At 36.9% G+C, this 25,682-nt stretch overlaps 2 protein-coding genes across 2 annotated transcripts; one reads left to right on the plus strand and one right to left on the minus strand.

Annotated features, from left to right (window-relative positions):
- Nucleotides 1-1,081, minus strand: LOC5572621. The gene is made up of 2 exons (XM_001660433.2): nucleotides 736-1,081; nucleotides 1-674 (listed from the first exon to the last, which is right to left on the minus strand). Exons 1-2 carry the CDS (start codon nucleotides 943-945, stop codon nucleotides 27-29), a joined length of 858 nt encoding a protein of 285 aa, XP_001660483.1. The 5' UTR covers nucleotides 946-1,081; the 3' UTR covers nucleotides 1-26.
- A 16,811-nt stretch (nucleotides 1,082-17,892) lies between these two features.
- On the plus strand, nucleotides 17,893-21,865 carry LOC5572618. Its single transcript, XM_001660434.2, has 2 exons — nucleotides 17,893-18,182; nucleotides 21,116-21,865. The coding sequence occupies exons 1-2, from the start codon at nucleotides 17,973-17,975 to the stop codon at nucleotides 21,761-21,763; spliced, it is 858 nt and encodes a 285-aa protein (XP_001660484.1). The 5' UTR covers nucleotides 17,893-17,972; the 3' UTR covers nucleotides 21,764-21,865.
- Nucleotides 21,866-25,682: the final 3,817 nt, after the last annotated feature.

The raw sequence follows: 25,682 nt of genomic DNA on the forward strand, positions 1-25,682 counted from the left end.
TTACTGTATAATATCTTTATTGACAATCAATGATCATATTCGACTAGTTTTCTGGAACGATTTCGCGCGTAAAAGCAACTTTCACCCAGTGACTTGAATCCTAGCTTCTCAAACATCGCTCTAGATTCCAAGTTACCCATAATCGCCGTCCCGTAGCAGTTTAATCCAACATTTGCGACCTCTCGGGCAATTGCTCTTACCATCAAACTTCCGTAGCCTTTTCGCTGATGCTCTTTCACAACTTCCAATGGTCCTATGGCACCGTTTGGCCAACAGAAACACCACGCCAGCAGCTCTCCTATTTCGTTGAACAGCCCTACTGACGGATTCCACGCCGTCAGCCTTTTGAGGAAGTATTCCGATCCCTCACATCGATGGGGCCAAACTCGATTGGCGAAAGTGGCATGATGGATTGACAGTTTCTTGGTGTGAAGGCCACTGGGAATGCTCGAGCTCAATTTGAGACATTCTTCCCGGGGAAGTTCGTAGATAACACATGGATGATCCCACAGTAGATCAATTGATAGGTTTTCAAAGGTTTCTTCAAAAGCTGAACGTTGGCGCATAGGAATGCAACACATTTTGTAGGAATAGTCCCAATCGATTAGGAAAAGCGCACGCTTCAATGAATCATTTGAATCTTCCACAGTGTAGGCATACATTTGGTAACGGTCCTAAAAGTTTTCTTCGTAAAAAATGAAAATTGAAGTTAAGTATGTGAATTTAACAGCTTACCAAAATAATGCAGGTCCCGTTCTTCTTCCAACTGTCACTCAAGCCTAGTATCTGCAGCTGCTTAATCTTCGGATCGATTCCAATCCAATTGATATAGTTTTGGACAGTGTTATAAGCCAACTGATGCCGAGGCCAGTCACGTTTGTAAACATCCCGCAATAGATGCCATTCCTCAGATGCAATGGCCTTCAGATGATCTTCAACTTCCATTATTCGGACAAGACACGACTTTGCTCTAGTTTTGCAGCGTTTGATTTAACCAAACAGTCATGTTTAACCAAAGCGGTGAACGAACTGAGCGAATCATCCACAGAACACCACTTGGGCTTGATAAGATAAGAGCGTTACGCATTTTTGAGCACATCTCGATCGGGCATTGATTTGGTTGTTTAGTGCTCAAGTACCGATGATGAGGGTAACAATGGAAAATATGAGACAGAATGAACCGAAAAAGAAGTTTATGTCTAGTAGTATCATTTAGTTAATACAAAAATATGAAAATGCTGGCAACTAATTTGTATTTCAACATTTTTGTCATAAATTCTCAAGAGACTTTTCTATATGAATATATGTTGCTCACCTTGTTTTAAGGCAGAGTAGGCCATCATTGAAATTCGTACTGTGCATCGATGATTGTGGATATTTCGTCTCACAGATGTACATCAATGAAAATCGATTAGTTTTGCACTGACATAGCTGAAAAAATATAAGCATACTTTCAGAATGTAAGCGCAAGTAGTGATACTTTTCTGAATCAATATTACCTATGACAACTGAGTTTTATCACTTTGAAATTACGAGCTGCAACACAGATAACCAAAAGTCGCAAAATGGTTCACGTGATAACTCGTTTATTCATACATATTACAACAAACCCGCAAAACACGGTGGATAAAATCGTCAGATTGATGAGTTTCCTAGCATAAAACGCATATTTTCTGAGTTCATTTGTACATTTTGTTTCGTCCCGTACATTCGTACAAAGTAAGTCGGATCAATCTGTAGCAGCTGTCAAATCAACATTTGTTATCATAAGTTAAGTCGCATAAGATCACAGGTTAGTTCGGTAGAAAATTTAAACACTCGCATTGTATGCTATTATTCTTCACATAACTTCACATAATATATGCACGTATATTGCCTCTACTTTTACACGTAGAAGGTCTTTTCGCGACATCTTATAAGTGAAATGTTGCAAAGCCTCCAGGTGAATTCGTTATACGTGTCTGGGTATTTACATCCTCATCAAGACACTTCCAGAGAGTAGTTTATCATTCTTGGTTGATATATTTAACGAACGTTTTCAATAAATGAAAAATGTCAAGGTTATACTAATTTAAAAACCGGACAAAGAACCTGCAAAAGCTTCCAGCTATCGTCCAATCAGCTTGCTTTCTGCTTGCTTTATCTGTCAAATCGTACACTTCTGGTTAACTATCAGAACTCTAAGTCTGAAAGACTTCTTGTAAGAGCTGGTGTTCCTCAGGGCAGCATTTTGTGGGCAATATTATACAATATTTTTGCCTGGATAATCACACCAGTTCGTTCGAGTCTCGGCGGGGACTACGACAGGGCGACGGACTTTCGTGCCTGTTGTTCAATATGGCGCTTGAAGGTGTCATGCGGAGAGCCGAATTTAACAGTCGAGACACGATATTCACGAGATCCGGACAATTTGTTTGCTTCGCGGATGACATGGATATTATTAGGAGAAAACTTGAAACGGTGGCTGATTTTTTCACCCGCCTCAAACGCGAAGTAACAAGAGTCAGGCTAATGGTAAATGCGTCGAAAACAAAGTACCGTAAGGACGCCATTCACCGCTCATTGAATTATTTTGAAAAATCTGAACAAATTTTCGCAATAAAAGTCATTAACATGTATTAGTATACCAGAATGGATTGTATCAGAATGAAATACATTTGATTTAATTTTATATACTATTTATAAAAACTAATTTTAGGCTGTTTAAGGTGGTAAACATGAGTTGAACAATGATTTTATTATGGCAGATCGAAAAATGCTTCTTAGCTGCCACGCTTCAATATGTTGTTGTACTATAGTACAAAGATAACAAGCAGCAAATGAAAGTAAATTTATTCCAACTAGTTGTGTATATAGAAGCTTATACTTAGGATGAGCGGTGAATGGCACCCTACACATGTATCATTGGCATACATGTTATTCGGTACCATTATACGTTGTTCAAATTTCAATTTCTTTCCTACAAAAACAAATGTTTTATCTTGCGTCTAGCGCAAAAAGTTGCGAAAAATATCGAAAAACCGATTTTTGACGGAATTTAATGTGTTGAAATGCTGTTAAATGAGCGGTGAATGGCGTCCTTACGGTACATGTCGGTAGGCGAAACTGAGCGCGACTTATCTTGGATCCCTGCAGACGGCTGACAACAATCTTAGTCGGGAAATAAGAAAGCGCATTATCAGTGGAAGTCGTGCCCACGGTGTCTTTGTGGAGCAACATTATTACAAAAAAAAGGTAAGGCTGAAATTTCAAACTTAAAATAATTAGACTTTGCTCTTTTATTTGCAACCAAAATCAAAAAAATCGGTCGGGGGTCCAGAACATTTTTTTTAGTTTGTGTAAAGTATTTATGGATATGTGTTGTTGTACCGACGCACATTACGTAGAACGTATGGGGATACGGGACAAACTGCAAAATCAAACTATTTGAATACCTTGGGATGGAAATTTAAGTTGTTTTTGGTAAAAAGAGCTGCAATTACATAAATAACATATGACATACGCATAATCGCAAAACTGTCTCAAGCATAATTTTAATTATTTTCCACGAAAACTTTTGAAATAATGATGTAAGAAGTTATAAGGAAATATTTCTCGCATAACTTATGATCTCGTCCTAAGGTGAAGATGCATCGAAGTCAAACCTCGAATTTTCAAGAGCACAAATCTAGAGAACCTGGCAACCTTTTGCGTTGAACATTATATTGATTTGTCGCCACCAGCGAGTAACCAGTGAGTTACCGGTTGTCTGCTTCTCTAGACTTGTGCTTTTGTAATTCGATGTTTGGCTTCTATGTATCTTCACCCTAAAAACCATTGGTATCTGAGTGTGTAGCTCGTTGTTATTAAGCAGATAAACGGCCCAAATTAAAACTGTCACCGCTGGGAGACAGAGGAGGATCTTCTCTTCATCGTAGCATTGTGGAATAAAGTGTAAATCAGTGGTCCTCAGCCTAACTGCTTGTACGGGCCACTTCAATGGTTTCAAAACATGACACGGGCCGCAAGTTATGTGAGGATCAGGGTAGACAATCGTCGCCGTCAAATGGAAAAAGTCAGGAACGAAACTGAAGGAAGAATCGTCTTAGGCATTCAACCGTTGTATAACTATTTGCTGTAGTGGTCCGTCACATAGGCTTTGCGTCATGACGAACAAATTAGCTTCCTTCGCTATAGTAGAATCTTTGTTCGGGACCTCTGAGCTGACAAAAATATCAATCATTTCGTCGACAGATTATGGGCTTAAAAATAAAATAAAAAATAACTAAAGCACAAACCAAAAAAAACGCATACGGAAACGAACAAACGATCTCTCATTTTCAAATCCACGCGCTTACCAACAGGGTTATTGTAAAGAGAACAATAAAGAAGGCGGGTTAATAGCAAGCAATTTTGTGATGGGATTCGTCGTTTGGTGCTTAACAAGCAAATATACAACAGACGCCCCCTTTTTTAAAGAAAGGGGATTATAAGGAACACAATATTTTGGATTGAAGTAAATCATTGAATTTTTCGTCGATGACGAATCACCGACCTGCCCGAGTTGAACACACTTATTCTTGTTTACGGTGGATACAACTTTCGATTGAATCCTATTCGTTCGAATCCATGGTCCACTTTAATTTGCTGGCGTAAACGTAAATGCAAAATGGTTTTCGATCGAAGGGAATTCGAACGTAAACAAAAATAGGCTTCCGGCTGACGTTTTTTTTTTTTTTGAATTCGTCAAGATTGTCAGCCTTCGTGAGGATAAATTTTAACGACTTTTAATGTGACTACAACAATTTCTTGTTGATAAACAGGAAGATGAGATTTATGGAATTTCAGGAAGCGTTGATGATATGCAAAATCTAAAGTTACATAAACTTCAATGATTCTTTCAACTCTGTATATCTTTAAAATATTTGCAATCAAGTTAAAATTCAAAGCCCATTCAATACATTTATGAAAATTTTCTGAGGTGTCCGGTCTTTCTTCTTTTAAGGCCATGAACGCTGAAAGTTACTGGGAAGTGAACACATTTTTGAAAGTATGAGAAAATTTTGAAGCCACCAGTTTGCCGATACTTTTTTTTTGGACTCGAAAGAACTGTAAGATTTGGGAAACCTTGGGATGTTAGACAAGCTATTCCCGAGGAATTAAACACAGTCTATACCTCATTATTTCTTGTTAGTCATTCAATTGTTGGCCATGTAGAAAAGCAAATAAAAAGATCGTAGTTTTAGTAGTCATTTGCAAGAACTAAAAAATTTAACCGTTTTCATCAATAATTCAAAATTTGTTCGCGGGCCGCACAAAACGCTCTCAAGGGCCGCATGCGGCCCGCGGGCCGCAGTTTGGTGACCACTGGTGTAAATCCATTCGTTTGCTCAGTAATAACAAGCTACACACTTGGTCACGTATGGCTTTTAGGACGAGATCATAAATTATGCGAGATTTCTCTTTTCATTCGTAGATACAAAAGTGAAATATCGAAATCTTTTCAAATGTATTACATACTTGCACATAAATTACACTGCGAAAGCACCAAAATACCGTCATTTACTAAATTAAGGGTTGCTGAGTCCATTACCGTTTTTAGAAATTTCATGGCACGTCTAGTTTTCGAGATATTGATTGTTGTAAATGTACAGTCACCCCACAGTTATGGATAGCACACAGATATGGATCAAAGATGGATTAAATGGAGAATATCTCTTCAAATAGAACTGCAATTATGCAAAACATATTTTACCTACGTGAACCATAAATCTGTACAGCATCGTAAACAATTATAATAGGCTTAAACATATTTTTTCCGTCCGTAGGAAATAAAATGTCAAGCGTTTTCCCAGAAACGTTGATTCATAACTGTGGGGCATTGAAACCCATACCACAGTTATGAATCAAATATAAGACGATTCCGAAACAAACGCCTAAACGTATGCTTTCACTAGCACATCATTCATTTACCTCGCAGATAAATTGCTGTTATAGTGTTTTGATCCATAATATGAGTCGATTTGATCCATAATAGGGATCCTCTTCTCCCACTGATCCACATCTGTGGGGTGGACATCGTTTGAAATTTCTATCGAAATCAACACTTTTTCGTAAATAATCGGGAATTTCAAGTTGTATTCTCAAAAACAACTATATTCTGCATTCCCAGGGAGGTAATTTTGTTTTGAACAGCGTCACCATGTTTTGTAATCATATTTTGTTCTGAAAAATGACCCTTAGTTGATCCATAACTGTGGGGTGACTGTAAAATTTAACTGTTTCAGCCAACTTGCATGCAAGTTTTCCAGCTTGTACAGCAATTTATTTGCTTAATTTGTTACAGAATTCAAACATGTTACATGTATAAAACAATAATTATCAACATTGTTCATAATATTTTCGATGTTAAAATGTTATTTTCTGGTGGTTCAGAAAAGTGTTGTATTTTTCCATATAAAAGAAACGAAGAATTTTATATGAAGACTGCAAGCGTGTTGAAAAAAAATCGATTTAAACTAAATTTAATAGTAAAATTTCAACTAAATTGTATCTAAATTTAAAGTTCAAGTGCCATTTGGCATATTTGTTAGATTATATCACAAAAAAGTTTGATAAATCATACATTAAATTTCATGTAAACATCAATAAAACCAGTGTTTTAAACAACTTTGGTGACCTGTAGCTAAAAATTGTGACGTGCTGGAACATTTCTGAGAACGGCATCAGATTCAGCGACCCAAAATCTACTAGAGACACATAATTTGATCCTTGAGACACGCAAAAATGTCATTTTTGTTACGCTGTGTTACAAATCTTGATAATTTTTTTTTTTTTTGGAAATAGTTGCTTTATTTGTTATTATAGCAGGTGGATACTTATAGATGGATAACAGTTTTATAAAATAACCGGTCGCATTTCAAAAAAAGCATTGAAATCTCGACTAATATCCATTCTCTAGTATTCCTAGTATACTAAAATATTTACTTACAGATATACATACGTACAGTCATTCATGTAAACATCCAAACATATGTACATTAGGACAATTCAAATTTTAAAATTGTTTGAAAATCAAATCTCCCATATGCTCCTTAGCATCCTTACCGTAAAAATAGTGTTCTGTGAAATTTTCTGTTGTTTAGGTGGCGATTTAAAGGTGGCCCAATGACAATGTAGGTTTATAAGGAAATTACTATGGAGAAATTTTGAGAAATGTTCCAAACACGCTAGTACTGTAATGTAAGTAGAAACTTATCATCACATATTGACAGTGCCGGATTTGGCCTTGGGGGGCCCGGGTCAGATCTCATAAAGGGGCCCCTTTTATACAATGTTCAGCACGTTTGGGGATTCAACAAACCAACTAGGGTAAAAGCACCAGTTTTGGCCAGCCTAAGAGAAAATGTAAATAAAAAATAAATGGGAAGCCGTATTTATACTACAAATATGTCAAATGTAAGCTTTCAATCCATATTATGTGTGTAAATATCAAAACTGAGCTAAAACCATTTTTTCGCTTTCAAAATCCCGTTGGTCAATATAGGCCAACGGAACCAGTTTCAGCCAGAGATTTAACTTCGCTTCCTAATTTGGCCAATTGCATTGATTTCTCATGTGAGTGGCCAAATTAGGAGTGCCCTGGCCAAATTAGATGTATGGGAGTTAAAATGATAAGGAAAATGAATTGTTTTTCTTATGTTTTGGATCAATTTGGACGAGTAAATGAATGTAGCTCTATCATATGAATATAATCTACTAAACACAAAAGGTTTCATGCTGATTGGCTATGTAAAACGGTGTATAATCCACTATGGCTACAACTGGCGTATGGTCAAAACCGGTGCTTCTACCCTAATTAAATTTAGTTTTGAACGAGATGATCGGTCCAAAGATATGAGGGGCCCAAATGAAAAGTGGTGTAATTTTCGATTGTGAGCTATATATTGTGCATTATGGAATGTTGAGTAACTTACCGCTAGATTGCCAATACAAGTTGCTGGAGACTTATGACAAGTTATGGCAACAATCGGTGTACCCTGTAGAATGGACTAAGTCAATTGTGATCCCAATATACAAAGGTAAAGGGGATAGAACAAATCCACTGAACTATAGGCCAATTTATTTAAATAGTTGTGTTGCAAAAATTTTGGATAAAATGGTGAACAGTCGTTTAATTTTCATTTTGGAAACCAAAAAGTTATTTCACAAATATCAGTTTGGATTCAGAAAGGCGAAATCCACCACAGACCATTTAGTGCAATTGGAAGGAACAATTAGAGAATATCTTAATAAAGGACACTATGTTCAAGCTGTTTTCCTGGATATATCGAAAGCCTATGACACAACGTAGAGGAGGCTCATACTGAAAAAGTTGAAGTTCTGGAAAATAGGTGGACATCTGCTCAGATTCATAGAACGATCTTTGGCATGTCGAACCTTTCGTGTGCTCGCAAACGGCACGCTTTCTAGTGAGAAGAAAATGGAAAACGGATTGTGTCAGGGGTCTGTACTCAGCGTTACACTCTTTCTGGTGGCCATAAACACTATTGTAGAAAAACTACCTGGTGAAGTAATGTGTTTAATCTACGCTGATGATGTCGTTATCATTTACGGTGGCAATGACATTGAGAAAAATGAAGAAATACCGTAAAACGAGGTAACTTTGATAGTTTTTTCGAAGAAAACTTGAATATTTTTGCATGCTGTTTCAAAGATTTACAATTTATATTTTTAGAACAAGTAGGGGATTTCGGGGTAAAACCGACACCCTAAGATGATTGATAAAATTTGTGTTCTTTCGCTTGTTAAACGAACCTAAAATTGTTGTAGAATCACATATTGGTTATAAATCTATCAATCCTTGCGATCGCTGGATGATATATTAAGGTTATATAGTGATTAAAATTAAATTGAAATTTCATCATTTTTAGGTGAGACAATTTAGAGTGCGGGTAAGATCGACACCCTGTTGGGGTAAAACCGACACTTCCGTGTTGAGTAGAATTTATACGTTGTGAACATCACCATCACAATGCATATTTAAAAGAATGCTTTAAACGTGACTTTCGACATATATGACCCCTTACTCCAAAGGATAAATCACATATTACGTAAATTATTGAGGAGAGGCCAAAGATCCACTAAATATATGTGAAAATTTCAAATGTCCCATGCTAAGGTTACAAAGTTGGGGTGAATACACATGGATATTATTAATTTGTGTTCATGGAGTGCTTACGAAGATGAAGTTGTAGCGAATGATTGGTTTTGAAAATAAATACTGTTTTATTTTATCAAAACAGAAAAGTGTTATTATTTTTAGATGATAAAAGCTGTCGAACCTCATAGATGGTAAATAAACAATAAGATTAATTTATGTGAAAGTATTTCAAATTCTATTAATTCTTCAATTTCAAATGAGAAAAATTTCTTCAAGCTTCATCAAATTAGTTGAAACGTGATAACATAGAAATATTTTTTTAATACTTAATGATAGCTTGTGGCAAGTCATATAGTGTCATATTTTACATGTTAACAAGTTCGCCATCCGTGAACTTCACTGTTATTCGATAATAAAGACTCACATAAACTGCAGAGATAGTCTTCCGATTAGAAAGATTCCCTGAAGTTAGATTATAAAGCAAAGAAAGGTGTCGATTTTACCCCAAATGAAAGTGTCGATCTCACCCCGAGTGGACATTTATTTTTCAATAGCGTTTTCACTGTCGAAAAACCAAAAATTAATTTCTTCTTCATGTTGTATCAGCGTAATAATAGTAAATGATGATGTAGACGCAGAACAAAAAATGACATTACAATAATTTCACATGCGAAATATTTAAAGAATAACAGCGAAATATTGCAACTGCTGTTGCTTCTATGTTATCCAATATGATTTTGTTATTTATTTTGGCAGTTTATTGGTAGCGTCAGTTGTAATGTCATTCGAAACACAACATTTCACAAGTTAAGATAGAGCGTGGTGGAAATTGCATGAAAATCTGCTCAAAATTTGAAAAATCAAAGGGTGTCGAGCTTACCCACAGAGTCGGTTTTACCCTGATTTCCCCTACTGGCATCCTAGCTATCGATTACAGTCGATAAATTTAACGTTATATGGAAATTTCTGACTTAGATTACAAAAATGGTCCCAGTTTGTGAAAATGCTTTTCACTAAGAGATTTGAGACCGTATTCAAGTTCTATGATAACTAGGCTGTCAAAGATAAGTGGCCAACTATTCAAAACTTCATCAAATAGTGATCGTAGAACAGATTGTTTGTAAACGTTTCGAAAATGCTAAAATTGTGTAATTTTTTTAAATTCGTGTAAAAAGCCTAAAATGTTCTTGATTCAAATGAAAACCGCTCTTACATGAAGTGGCATACTAATATTTTTAAGTTTTGCATTCGTTTTGCTTAACTGATTTACAGAAATTATGATATTTCGTTTAGTATGTGGCGGGTTACGCACTATCAAAGTTACCCGCATTATCAAAGTTACCCCGTTTTACGTACTACAAAATGCATTGAACACAATAAGAGACTGGCAACGAAGAACTGGATTCAACGTGTCCGCGGAAAAATGTGCTACTGTGACTTTTAAAACAGCTAGAGCTAGAAAAGTGCCTCTGACAAGCTCCCTGGCAATAAATGGATCGAAAATACCGAAGGAAAAAACATTCAAGTGTTTGGGTGTTTGGTTTGATCAAAGTTTAAGGTTCAGAGAACATGTTGAGAATATTAGAGCATCGTGTCAGCAGAGAATGAAAATATTAAAATGTGTAGCTAGTAGCTCATGGGGTGGTGATCGAGAAACAATATGTAAGCTGTACAAGGCGACGATTTTCGAGAAGATGTTGTACGCTGCACCTCTGATATTTTCAGTGTCCAAAGATATTTTGAAAAAACTTGAAGTAGTACACAATGCTGGAATGGGAGCTATAAGCGGTGCATTTCGTTCAAGTCCATCGGAAAGCATAAGGGCTGAAGCTGGTATGCCAAGCTTCAATACATACGTGGATCAACGGACAGCCTTGTATGCAGTGAAACTGAAAGCTCTGGAACCCCAGATAATCGAAGAAACATGTGAAACAACAAGCAGCGAAGATGAATCACAAGAAACAACAACATATGAAAGCAGTTCCGGAGAAGAGTGGGGATCAGTACAACCGGTACCAGAACTGACAATCAGAGAAAGAGGAGGCCATGTGCTACAGGAGCTTGAAGTTCAGGTTCCTTTACTTAACATTTTTACTCTACCATCTTGTGCACCATGGAAACGTAAGAAAATTCTTGTGGACAAGACCCTGTATACAGCAATGCGTCGTAAACAACCTGAAATCATGTTGCGGAAGCTCTTCAATGAAAGAAGAGTAACAAAATACAGGATTCATAAAACCTTATACACAGATGGTTCAAAAATGTCCAATAAATGTGGGTATAGTGTAGTCAGTGATGATATGTCAATTCGTAAAAGGATATATGATGAGAGTAGTATTTATGGAGCAGAAAGTCTAGCTGCAAAAGAGGCAATAATGTTGGTAGCAAATGAAGAAGGGGAGGGTGCATATTTAATTTGCACTGATTCATTAAGTGTTGTAACATGTTTGGAGAGTAGTAAAGTTAAAAGTCTATGGAAAGATCAAATGCTTGAGATTTACACTCATTGTTCACAAAATAGAAAAGAGGTCACATTCTTTTGGGTACCGAGTCGTATAGGTATTGAAGGTAACGAGAAAGCGGACCGAGAAGCGAAGTTAGCCTTAGAACAAAGAATAGACACCAGCATTGCATTGGACTATAAAGAAATGAAGAAAATTTTAAACAATAAAATAATAATTAAATGGCAATACGAATGAGGAAAGATTAGAGAAAACAAATTAAGAGAAGTAAAAGACTCGGTCATCCCGTACAAAACTAGAGGCAAGACTCGGAGAGAAAATATAGTCCTTACTAGAATACGTATCGTTCATACGGTCCTAACACACAAACATCTATTCGAACGAATGGCAGCACTAATGTGCCAGTGGAGTAACGAATTGCTCACTGTTAAACACTTATTAGTTGAATGTTTAAGTTTAGACGAAGAAAGGAAAAAAGTAGGATTGCCGATAAGTTTGAGGGAGATTTTAGCAAATGATGAAGAAAGAATTGAAACAGTTATATGTTATCTGAAAAATATCAATGTATACAATAGTTTATAGAACGTTCCACCATACACAAGACCTGAATGACAATAAAGTTAAAGGGTCTATAATACAAAAAAAAAACAGGTTAGTTCGGTAGAAAATTCAAACACTCGCATTGTATGCTATTATTCTTCACATAATATATGCACTAGACTGATGCAAATTTTGAAGTTTTTGCTCCCCTATGCTTAAACGATGTCAATTATGATGAAAACGATCTTCCAAAAATTTGAAGAGATACGGAAGAATGCTGTGCACACGCTATTTGAAGTTTATATAGAAATTACTATGGAAAATGCAAACCTTTTGTGTTCAGTTCTCTAACTGCTCGTCATAATAATCTATGGAGAAGTGAACACACTCATCTCATGTGAAAACTTCCCAGCTACAACTTTGCTGAAGACCACATTTCGATTGGACTTAAGGATAAATTGTTATTATTGATAACAAAGTCTTAATCATGCTGAGATGATCATTCAATTACTTTCAGAGCAACACTGCTTTTCTGCTGTAGAAACATCTTATAAGTGAAATATTGCTCGTGCAAAGCCTCCAGGTGATTTCGTTATACGTACATTTTGGTTGTCTGGGTTTTTACATCCTCATCAAGATACTTCCAGAGAAAAGTTTATCATTCTTGGTTGATATATTTAACGAACGTTTTCAACAAATGAAAAATGCCGAAGTTATACTGATTTTAAAACCGGACAAAGAACCTGCAAAAGCTTCCAGCTATCGTCCAATCAGCTTGCTTTCTGCTTGTTTTATCTGAGTGATTCCAAGCAACAGCACCAAAATTTGGTAAATTTTTTAATTCATTTTTTTTTCTATTGAGCTGAAACTTTGCACAGTTTTCCAGTTCCATCTTAATCGTCATTTTCCGATATCAGATCTTCAAGTTGAGTCACGACTAACTTTTCAAAAGGGTGTATGTGAAAATGGTTCAAAAATATTCAAAAAGCTGCACAGCAAAAAACGGTTCGTTCGATTGTTAGACAACTAAAGAAACAAAGTTAGACAACTAAATAAAGATTCCAAAAAAAATACACACAGTAAAAAAAATTTTTTTTTTGCATTAAAAAACATAATTTTTGACACAAAAACTCAAATATTCCAAAACCCTATCGGAATACCAACGTAATTTTTTGAGGGAAAACGGTCCATTATATTAGCTATCTACCATAAAAATGTGGTGATGGTAAACCAATAAACAAAAAAGTTATGACATTTCAAACATGTCACAATTTTCACATTTAGTCGGTTTAAATTATTACGGGAACCGCAGTTTGTTGCTGAATTTTTTGTTAAAGGCCTTGCGTGAATTAAACAAGTCGTTTTCATGTATTCATTAGTATTATGTATATTATATGTGTAAATATTATGTATATGTATAAATATTATATGTATATGTATATATGTATAAATTAAAATGAAATAACAGATTACACGAAAATAATTTTTTTTTTACCAGGATATTTTTTTTAGAGTATGATCGATGAGTTTCTAAATGTTATATATAAACTTTAAAAGTTTTAGATTTGGGTATGCGTTATGAGATCATGAAAACATTTTATTAATACTTATTTATTTATTTATTGTTATTCAATTTTTTTACAATATCGAACACTTTTGCATCATTATCAGTACAGTTCGAGTATAGTTTTGCTTTAATTTTATTTTCTGACAATGGAATGAAACAGTGAAATTTTTGGGTTCCTTGGATCGTTTTCGCGTTATTATATTGCTCGCTGAGCTCTGATGCCGTTAATTCGTACTCTTCAGTAGTAGTAAAACAAAATGATAATTTTGTTAAATCTTCTTCTTTTCTGCGATTCGCCCAATCTAATAGTCTTTTGCAGTTTTAATTGGATGCTCACGTTCTTTGGCTAAACTTGCTCTTGTGGCCATGCGCTTTATGGTTCCTCCAATAGCATCACAAGGACCTTTGCCATGTGACGTAGCAAAGAAATGCCATTCTGCATCAATTCCATACTTTGATTTAAATTGACATAGGCTCGAAAAATTCTTACGGTTTTTGTACTGCGATGCTGCTCCATCAGACATGAAATATATCTTTCTGATTTCTTTATCCTTATCAACGCGTAAAAAGTTAATCATTTTGGCAATGAACAAATTTAAAGATACTGAGTCGTGTCTTAAATCTTCGGAAATTACAATAAAACTAAAATGTTCAATTTGCGTACTTCCATTGAAATAAATAACGAATGGATGAATTGTAGCTTGTTGTACGTTCCAGTGATGGGACTGCACTTCATCTTGCAATACAAAGCTATAGTTTTCAGAAAAATCACAAATGACTAAAAATTCACCATCTTGTAATGTATTTTTCGTATTTTTTAAAAAGCGGGATTGCTCTGTTTTAATAAAGGAATTAAACTTTCTAATTTAAAGCAAAAAAATGACACAAACTCATCTACAGGTTTTACAATAATTTCTAGGTCACACCTATCCGTGGTCACCCATTGCTCAAATGATAACTGATCAATATAATTTTCTTCAAACTCAGCGAATAAAGTATTTTCCAATGATGAAGAATCTGGACAATCCGAACAAGATCGTAGATAGCAATTTGATGTTGTATTTTCACACAAAAGACTACCAGTTAACATTTTAATATCCTTTGAAAAAAATGGATTCTTTTCAAACTATGTAAGATTAGGTTAATATTTTCGTGTGTTGTGCACACACAAACATTATGTGTTCCTGAATTGGATAGAAGCTTGCATTGCCTTGGACGAAGGCTTGCAAATGAGGAAAAACCTACCTTAATATTTTCGTTAATTTCCTTGAAGCGTGTATACGCTTCTTTCAAAGTAGTCATCATTAATCGTTTTTGGATTGCTTGACGCTTTCCATCTTTTTTTACAGATACATAATCTTTTTGGCCAGGCCTAGCTCTACTTGCTTCATCGTCTTCAAAATATTGAATTATTTTTTTCTTTTGTCTCATCTGTTAATGAAGTACTCGACCTAGCATTTTTGGTTGCAAGACAGTTATTTTTGAATTGTTTTGCCTCTTTTGCTGTATTTCTATTGGTTTTGAACTCATCAATGGCGTCTTGAATAGACCACGAGCTTGGCAGCATCGACAAAATCAATAATTTTTCTTTCCTTGTCGTGGCTAGATTCGAGAACCTTTCCTTCATATTCATAATTACCTCATCGTAGTCTGTATTTTCCACATCCTCAGGTCCTAATTTGAAGAGGTTTCTTCGTACAGCTGCGTTGATTTCACGGTATTTTTTCTCGGGATAATTGACGTAACCCATCTTCGTCCATTTAATCGGAGTCACTTTTATTCCAGCTATCCCTTCGTTGAAGCGTTCGATGTTGACCTTCTGGATGCACTCATCTTCTGATTGATTTGTTGAAACAGATGTCGCTGATGGTACCGTGGCAAGACTATCTGCACTTGGTACTTCTGGTAACTCCTCAGTTGTTGTCGGTGCATCTAGTAATTCCTCAGTTGTTGTTGTTTTCGAACTTCCTGCAACCTGATCCACCGATGATGTACAGATTGCCCGTTTGTCAACGTTTAAACGGCAGGACGTACAAATGCGTAAATTTGTATTCAATGTAGACATTGGAGCATAACCAGCCGCTTTCAGTTTATCTATGGTGCTTTCGGTGAGATTTCGTAGCTCTTTCGAACACTTTTTTCTGCAAACGGCCTGCAACAGTTGAGAAAGCGACTACTCATGTTGCTCGTTAGATTTTAATAAACAAAATCACTTTTAAGTTTTTACTGACTAGTTTGGTGTCGTTTGCTTGACTGAAGAAAAATTTTACAATTAAATCTTTTATAACCATAGTGGTAGTATATTTTTAGCTTTTTCGTGAGTATGTTCATGGTATGTACCTATCATCATCTCTACCAAGGCGGGTCTATACCCAGGTGTAATCAGATTTTAACTTTGTGGAGAAAACCAGCGCCGAGAAAACCGACCTGCTTTACGTATACTAGATCACCTGGGTATAGACCCGCCTTGTTCTCTACGAGGTAAACTTTTTGCAGGTAAATTAGTCGTATACCTGTATAGAAAACTGTTTTTGTAGCTTTTGTCTTCAATATTAGATTTCTTATAGGTTTCTTTTATCAAAAGGTTTCAACACTATTGAGAGAATTTTTCTTCAGTTACGTACAATAAAAAATATGACACTATCAAGACTTTAGATCACAACACTGGATCGCGTCTAACTTTCTAATAGATGCTATAATAGTTATGAATAATTAAATAAAATATCATGAAAACAACTTGTTAACCTCATGTGGTACCCTTAACAAAAAATTCAGCAACAAACTGCGGTCCTAAAATAAATTAACAATGAAAAAAAAAAAAATTTTCACTAAGTGTCAAATTTGTGAAATATTTGAAATGTCATAACTTTTTTGTTTATTGGCTTACCATCACCAAATTTTTATGGTAGATAGCTAATATAATGGACCGTTTTCCCTCAAAAAATTACGTTGGTATTCCGATAGAGTTTTGAGATATTTGAGTTTTTGTGACAAAAATGATGTTTTTTAATGCAAAAAAAATTTTTTTTACTGTGTCAATTTTTTTTGGAATCTTTATTTAGTTGTCTAACTTGGTTTCTTTAGTTGTCTAACAATCGAACGAACCGTTTTTGCTGTGCAGCTTTTTGAATATTTTTGAACCATTTTCACATACACCCATTTGAAAAGTTAGTCGTGACTCAACTTGAAGATTTGATATCGGAAAATGACGATTTAGATGGAACTGAAAAACTGTGCAAAGTTTCAGATATTTTTGAAATGGTCGATCAGAATCGACTTGCATGCCTCCGTGGAATCCCTCATCTGTCAAATCGTACATTTCTGGTTAACTATCAGAACTCTAAGTCTGAAAGACTTCTTGTAAGAGGCACGGTATTCACGAGATCCGGACAATTTGTTTGCTTCGCGGACGACATGGATATTGTAAGGAGAAAACTTGAAACGATGGCTGATTTTTTCACCCGCCTCAAGCGCGAAGTAACAAGAGTCGGGCTAATGGTAAATGCGTCGAAAACAAAGTACATGTCGGTAGACCAAACTGAGCGCGACTTATCTTGGATCCTTGCTGACGGCTGACAACAATCTTAGTCGGGAAATACGAAGGCGCATCATCATTGGAAGTCGTGCCTACTATGGGCTCCAGAAGAAACTGCGGTCACCCCCGTACCAAATGCACGATGTACAAAACGCTCATAAGACCTCTATTGACATGAGACGTGGACTATGCTATGCTCGAGGAGGACTTGCAAGCTCTTGGGATTTTCGAACGCCGAATGCTAAGGACGATCTTCGGCGGCGTGCAGGAGAACGGTGTGTGGCAGCGAAGAATGAACCACGAGCTCGCTAAACTCTACGGCGAACCCAATATCTAGAAGGTGGCCAAAACGTTCAAATACATATATGCCTCACTGTAATTAAGTTGACGCGAACGACCTTCCGCTCTGATTCAAATAATCGAACCGGCAAACGTGAGAGATTATTTGCAACAACAAAAAAAACAGTATCATCAGCTGTTGTCGAACGAATTGGCTTATAATTGTCGACCTATGTCAACATCCCATCAACCACGCGCTCCCGAGATATCCATTATTGCGCATTATCTTATCTGGCGCTTCGTTTGCCAATTATGTTTAGCTCCAGGCTGACGCGGTTCTCCAAAAAATCGCCATGCCGCGACTGTATTTCGCAATCCCAGCACTAGTTTGCAGTCCATCGTCGTTCTGATCGGACGCCTAGCAGTGCGTCGTGAATCTCCGGAGCAATGCACCCCCGCGACGAGCTTAAACCGATCGCCCGGAAGGACTGGCCGGCATTGAGGGACCTGTTCAAGAAGGATTGGCCCAAACACGAAATCGGATATAACACCATTCAGAACTACATCAACTGGGTGGCGATCGATCCGAAGATCAAGTCGCTGGAGGTGCTCGGACTGAACGACAATTGGCGAGAGAACGGAACGTTTATCGTGGTGGTATGTGTGTTTGGTGTTGAGGATGATGAAATGTGGCGTGTACATTAGGGTGGCCCCTAATGATCGAACTACAAAAATCTTGTGTCAATCCCAAATTTTGTTCATTTGGACCCACAAAAGCTACTTGAAAATTAGAGTGCAATCCGCTGGTGTGCAGTAGGGTGCGGCTTATTCTTCAAAAGTTCTTAAAACCAAAAAAATCGTGTGCTCTCCTGAATTTAAATCACGTTTGACATTTTAGACAATTCCGAGTTAATACCGGGGAGAGTCATCAAATGATAAATACTTTCGATCAACTTACTGAAATCCTTGAGTTTGTTCTAGAAAATTTGAAAAAAAAAAATACCAAGTTATTTTGTCACATTGCTAAATATATCCGCATAACAGTCACAATGGGATTAAACCTGAGCCTCATAATGTAGTAGCAATGAAATTTGTACCAGAATTATTTTCTGACTATTCATCCAGTATGCGATATGAGTTGCACAAAACTTCAGCCTCAAATAACACTTTCGAGTTCTTGGTAATTTTTTGAAATTTAAGTTTCTTCCCATACTGCTATGAAATGCACACTTGGTATTCCATTTACTCAATGCCTACTTTTGTCGAATGTTACAATAGACCATTACCGTCAGATCTAACCCCCAGTTTTTGTATTTTTCTTCGAAAGATAATCATTTTCAATGAATATTAACGCTTTCAGATTTTGTTAACATACGCTCTTGATTTTCTTACAAATTTTTGAAAACATGGATACTCACAGCTGATGAAAAATGACTGATTTTTTATTTTCAAAAAAATATATCTCAAAAACTAAACACATACATCGTTGAAAATTTTACAGTAAACGTAAAATTTTCAGAACTTTTAAGAAAAACTTAGAACACCAATAGCTTCTTTTATCCCAAGGCCTTCAAAACACGGATTTTTTTTATTTTGTTTCATGTAATTAAACTATTTTTGTGAAATTTTATATTTTTCTTGAAAGGTCAAAATCTTTAGCTTTCATTTCGTCCAAGAAAACTGAAAATCGGTCAAGTGGTTTTTTAGCAAAATCGCGATTTTTCTGGTCACCCTATTTCGGAAAAGATCACGCTAATCAAAAAATCCAAAACCACGTGTATCCTTATTTCGGATAAGGAACAAAATAGCCAATTTTCATGGGATTCGGTGACCTACTAGATCGGTTTTTCATGGGATGGCTGTATGAAGAAAAACCTCAAGTTTTGAGCAGAAATATAAAGACTTTGAGGTGGCGCTAGCGACTTAAAGGTGAATTTTCAAGTTACGAAACATGAACTTTAGTGTAATCTTCATGACTTTGTTATTTTCTAATCAATTTAGAAACTCTTAGCATCAATCCTATCAAAATTGAATTTATAAAAATTGTGTAGAATATTTATTTTGTATAAAATGAAATCTAATCTAAGTTAAAATTAATTTTCTCTAAATTCGTCTTTTTTTTCTAAAAAAACATCTTTGTTTGACCTATAACTTTTTGAATACTTATCCGATTGCAGATATTTTTGCATGTGTTTGAAGTTAAGTTGTTTTCAAACTGTGTGTGTTCAAACGTTTAATATTAAAATATTGTTTTTCTTAGTTATTTTACAAAAACTACCTAAAACATGATGTTTTGATGAAACTTCTTCGTATTGCTTATTTTTTTCACAACTACCGAAAAGCTAAACATTACATATAATTTGCAATTGGATTAGATGGACAAATTGTTGTGAAGATTTGCGAAAAAGTTACACGTCTTCTCAGTGAGAATCGAACTCACGACTCCCCGATCTCTAGTTGGGGCGCGTTAACCACTACGCCATGAGAGGACTCATGAACGCAGAAGTTAACCTGAATTCGATTTCAGCTCAATAATCACGTGGTCCTCTTTCGCAAAGTGCACCTCTTTCGGAAGAATTAGATGCCCATCCAAACACAACGCTTTTCTATATATATCCAATGCCTAGCCCGAGAGCGCATTGTTTTTTAGATATAGGAATAGCACACTACACTAGCCAGCAACTGCGCTGGCTGAGGTTTCTATTGTGTGGGCTTCCAATGGGTCGCGACGTTCTCAAACGACCGGTTACGGTTTTCAAACTGTGTGTGTTCAAACGTTTAATATTAAAATATTGTTTTTCTTAGTTATTTTACAAAAACTACCTAAAACATGATGTTTTGATGAAACTTCTTCGTATTGCTTATTTTTTTCGCTGGAAATTACTCTTTAATGATTAAGCGAAGTTTATAAAAATTCTTCTTATAACTACAAGTTGGGTAGTGCATATAATTTTGGAAAATTTTGCTATATCATTTATGAAAAATTGGTTCTGAGATCATTTTGGAGGTTTAACGAATGAGATAAACCAGTTTAAGCTTAAGTAATAGCGTTTAACTGACAAAAATTTAAAAATATATTGTTTTTAGAAAACTCATGTTTTTAGACAGTTTTTGTTAAAAAACTAAGTAAAAATATTTTTAAATCAATTTGTTGTACCCACAGTTTAGAAACTACTGAAATTGCTTCAAAAGCATGTAAAAGAGTAGAAATTGATTAAGATTTGATTGATTGATTGAGTTCATAAAGTTATAGTCAAACAAATATGATATTTTAGGAAAAATAGGATAAATTTGGTGAAAACTGTTTCAACTTAGACTAGTTTTGATTTTTGACAAATTTGATATTGTTCACACTTTTCACAAGTTTGGTTTTGAAGAGAATGATGCTAAGAGCTTCAAAACCTTGAAAATCCACCTTTAAGTCGCTTGCGCCACCTCTAAATCTTAATATTTCTTGCTCAAAATTTGAGGTTTCCCTTTTCATGTGTTTTGAATTCAGAAAAACACACGAACTTTTGATTTTGAAAACTTTCGAAAAATAAGCCGCAACCTACTGTACATGTAACCTAATAGGTGAATCCTAATTTCAGGACCGGTTCCATCTCTACATGCACAGTTTGGACGATTCGGGGGATTCGTTGAAGCGGGCTCTGCTGCTTCTGGATTGGGATTACAGCTACATGATCGTCAGCGCACAGGAATCTAAACGCCCGGTAATCCAGGAGGTGCTTCGTATGTGCGATGTGGATGTCCTATGGGAAGTGGAGAGCAGCATGAAGTACGAACTACCCGTAGAAGAATGTCTCAAACTGGAATTAAACCTGCCAGAAGGATTACACCTGAAAAAGCTAGGGGTGGAGCATGCGGTGATCGCCAATCAAGTTTGGCCATGGCGGCATGAAGGATCGGAGTATTTCATGAAACGGCTCGCTGCGTGGAATATATCGATTGGCCTTTTTAATGAATCTGACGAAATGCTAGCTTGGAGTTTTGTGTGGCCAACGGGAGCAATAGGACCACTGGAGGTGGCGAAAGCTCATCTCCGGAAAGGCTACGGAACGCTGATAGCGAAAGCAATTGCCAAGGAGGTGGCCAAGAATGGCATGAATTGCTACGGGACGATAGTCAGTGGCAATGACGCGTCGGTTGCCATGTTCGTAAAGCTTGGATTTGAACGGGTGGAAGATACGTACTACGTTCGGACTCGAGCGAAAAAGTTGGTTGAATATGATCATTGAAAAACATAAGGTCGTAAGGAATGTATTGTGGGATTATGCACTACCTCATACTGAATATGGCACAATAAATTTATTGAAATTGCATGTAGTTGTTGATGTTAAGAGCTACTTATTTTTCTTTCTTGAAACACTTATTGACATTCTCTGCCGAAGGGGCAAAAATTACGCAATTCAATCAGCCTAGGTGAGCAATATATGCCTAGGTTTCATATTGATGACCTTTGATCGGAAGCTGCTGTCAAGCTCACCAATTATCTTGTTATCAATTGTGTATCAACACGACAGCCCTAGTGATAAAAGCTGGCATGCCATCTTATCTGGTCGTCAGAAATCGCTTCGCAAATGACAAACATTGAAAAATTTGTCAGCGTGCTTGAAATACCGGTAGCACAGTTTTGTCCTCAATTCGAAGCATCACTTATGTTGCAAAAATGTTTAATTATAAGTACCATTTATTCAAGTGAATTGTTCTTCATATTAAAAGCTTCATATTAAGAGCTTCATATTAAGAGCTTCATATTAAGACCAGAGTTTGAAATTAGAGAGAGAGAGAGAGAGAGAGAGAGAGAGAGAGTGATATAAACAGCTCAATATAACTTGTACGGGGCATATATTATCACATGCAGAAACGAGAGGATGCCAAAAATCCACAAAAGATCGTTCATTTTAACGAATAAATATCTCCACAATCTAAGCATAAGCATAAGCATATGCATAGATGACCGTACAATTCGTAGTTGCTACTCCTTGATTGACCAGAACAATCGAAGTTGCACAGGGAATTAACGAATGGAGCTTGGGATTGGTTTACCATTCTTCAATGTGCACAAATCGAGATTTAAAAGTCAATAACGGCGCCGGCCACGTCCTTACGGTCATCGGGGAAGGGAAGGAATGTTAGTGTGACTACCGTTGTTACTAGAGACCGAGATCACCTCTGCATCCCCACGGTTGTCATGGAAAGGATATTGGATTAGTGGGATAGGGTAGAGATCTGGGAGTCACCAATGTTTGGTGATGCGATCCATGATATAATCACGCCTAATCAGATTCGCGAAACAATTCGATAATCGTATTGTACGCCGAACAAGTGCTCGTCACTCGCCCACGCAGGAGCAAGCGACGCGATCAATAAATCAAACACTACTAACGATCCGCGGCGCTTTTTCATTTCTCTGAGCGAACGACGCTCGACAAATTTGATCCTACCCTCATCGCCCGCCCCCGCAGGAGCAAGCATCAAGGTCGAAGGATTAAACACTACTAACGAACCGATCACTTTTTCACTACTTCACTACCGACGCGCGACATGTTTGATCCTGCCCTCATCGCTCGCCCCCGCAGGAGCAAGCATTAATCTGACAATCTGAGAGAGAGGAGACAGCTGGCTTAGATTGCGAACTCCCAAAAGTCAATGGAACCTGTCATCAACTGTCACTGGAAAACCGCACATTCGAAGGGCAGAGCGTGAAAAACCGTCAAAATTTGTCCAAACTAAAACTGGATGTGATTGAAAATTCAGACTGTTTTCCTATGCTCTCGCATATAAAATCATTGACTTTATAAATATTGTCAATTGGACTCACATTGCTATTGAATTTTTTAAATTTTATGATTTTTTGATAACAATGGTTAAGTGAAAATGGTTTTGACCCAGTTTGTGCTCCCCGAACCATTGTGCACAACCCAAACATGAGAAGAATAAATCAAAGAAGCCAAGAAAACAAACCAGTTGTCAGTGAGCTGTCTCCTCTCTCTCAGGTTACAATATACTTCGTAGAGTGGATACTAGCAACATTCATGTTTCTGTTTTAAAAATCTCATCCAGATTGCGTTTAAGAACAATGCAGGGGAGTACACCTTGTTCCAATCTTGAACAAGAATATTAAAAGCATAAATATCGCTATTCTTGGCCACGCCCATCTTCACCGTAACTAAGGATAGGGAAAAGATACGTTGATGTAGCACTTACTTAATGAGAGGCCACCAACTGAGCGACACCCTCTTAAGGCGTTCGGAGTTGGAGGTTAGTAGAGGTATAAGGTCAGTTTAAGTGTTTTTAATTTAATCTTTTGAATGCCGGCAATCAAAAGAGAAGTATTTTATTTAATGTATAAATACCCGAGCAGAAGAAAATAACTACTGAATACCAAATTGAGGTATTCCATACCAGATAATTTCCAATACTAACAACCTGAATGAGGTATGAATGAGCCCTGCATAAGAGGTAAAATACCTCAAATAATATCTCAAGAATATTCTACGAACACAAAACTGATAACTAGATCAGGTATTGTAATACATCAATAATACTTGATGGATTTTCATATAAAAATGAAATTTTCCAATTGTAGTTCAATACCTCCAGCAGACCTCAATAGCTTTTTAATACCTCAATGAAGTATTTTAAATTGCTTTAAACATTTTTTTCAATACTATTATAATACCAAATTGAGGTATTGAACAATACCTTATTTTGGTATGATACCAAAAAATTGTATGCATAAGTTATTGGGGAGTTATTTGTTCCTTCTCGGGTATTCAATTGTACTGTAATATTTTTTCTTCAATAGCCATTACAAAGCAAAACCGATCCCTCCAGGGTAATCGGATTGGAAAAAAAACCAAGAGGGCGTAAAACACGACTAATTTAAGTGCTTGCAAGTCCTCCTCGAGCAAAGTCCACGTCTCAAGTCCGTAGAGGACTACCGGTCTTATGAGCGTTTTAACATCGTGCATTTGGTGCGGGGGTGAATCTTTCTTGACCGAAGTTTCTTCTGGAGCACATATTTCCACTAATGATGCGCCTTCGTATTTCCCGACTAACATTGTTGTCAGCCGTCAACAAGGAACCGAGGTAGACGAACTCGTCCACCACCTCGAAGGTATCCCCGTCTGTCGTAACACTGTTTCCTAGGCGGGCCCTGTCGCGCTCAGTTCCGCCTACCAGCATGTAAAAAAAAGACACTGACACGTTAATGCTTCCAGTGGGCATTTATGCCCTTTGAAGGAAGCACCACACTAGACAACGGACTAGCATGCAACGCCCAGTGGCACAGTCGGAAAACAGTCCTCACGAAAAGTTTACCGGCCTGAGGCGGGAATCGAACCCACACTCCCTAGCACGATGCGGCTAAATGCCTGGTGACACTAACCGCACGGCTACGAAGCCCACTGTACTTTGTTTTGGACGCATTCGCCATTAGCCCGACTCTTGTTGCTTCGCGTTTAAGGCGGGTGAACAAACATGCCACCGTTTCAAATTTTCCCCTAATAATATCCATGTCATCCGCGAAGCAAACAAATTGTCCGGATCTCGTGAAAATCGTGCCTCGACTGTTATGTCCGGCTCTCCGCAAGACACCTTCAAGCGCAATATTGAACAACAGGCACGAAAGTCCATCGCCCTGTCCAAACTCGAACGAACTGGAGTGCTCGCCCGAAATCTTCACGCGAGTTTTGCACACCGTCCATCATTGCTCTAATCAATCTTATGAGCATCCCGAGGAAGCTGTTCTCGTCCATGATCTTCCATAGCTCTACACGGTCAATACAGTCGTATGCCGCCTTGAAATCGATGAACAGTTGGTGCGTAAGGACCTTGTACTCACGGCATTTCTGGAGGATTTGCCGCCAGCTTGATAACTTGACTCGAAAGCTATAAATGACATACGACGGAAGAGAATCTGGAATAGCACTTACCGGGCAACCATAAGTTCATATAAAAGGGGATGTTTTGATTAAAGCAGCTCACTTTTTAAGTAATTAACTGAACATAAAGTTCATTTAAGTTGCTTAAATAAAATGATGTTTACCATAAAGTACGAAAAAAGTTTGACAAGAACTTGCTCTCGGAGACAAACCAGCCAACGGCTGAAAGTCTCGATAATAAAGATAATAATAAAAAAAAGAACTTGCT

Source organism: Aedes aegypti, chromosome 2, assembly GCF_002204515.2.
Source record: "Aedes aegypti strain LVP_AGWG chromosome 2, AaegL5.0 Primary Assembly, whole genome shotgun sequence".
Taxonomy (NCBI): domain Eukaryota; kingdom Metazoa; phylum Arthropoda; class Insecta; order Diptera; family Culicidae; genus Aedes; species Aedes aegypti.

Coding starts and splice junctions, on each gene's coding strand:
- LOC5572618 (XM_001660434.2), top strand. CDS start 17,973: ATGCACCCCCGCGACGAGCTTAAACCGATCGCCCGGAAGGACTGGCCG. Junction 18,183..21,115: donor ACGGAACGTTTATCGTGGTG/GTATGTGTGTTT, acceptor TCCTAATTTCAG/GACCGGTTCCATCTCTACAT.
- LOC5572621 (XM_001660433.2), bottom strand. CDS start 945: ATGGAAGTTGAAGATCATCTGAAGGCCATTGCATCTGAGGAATGGCAT. Junction 675..735: donor ACGGGACCTGCATTATTTTG/GTAAGCTGTTAA, acceptor GAAAACTTTTAG/GACCGTTACCAAATGTATGC.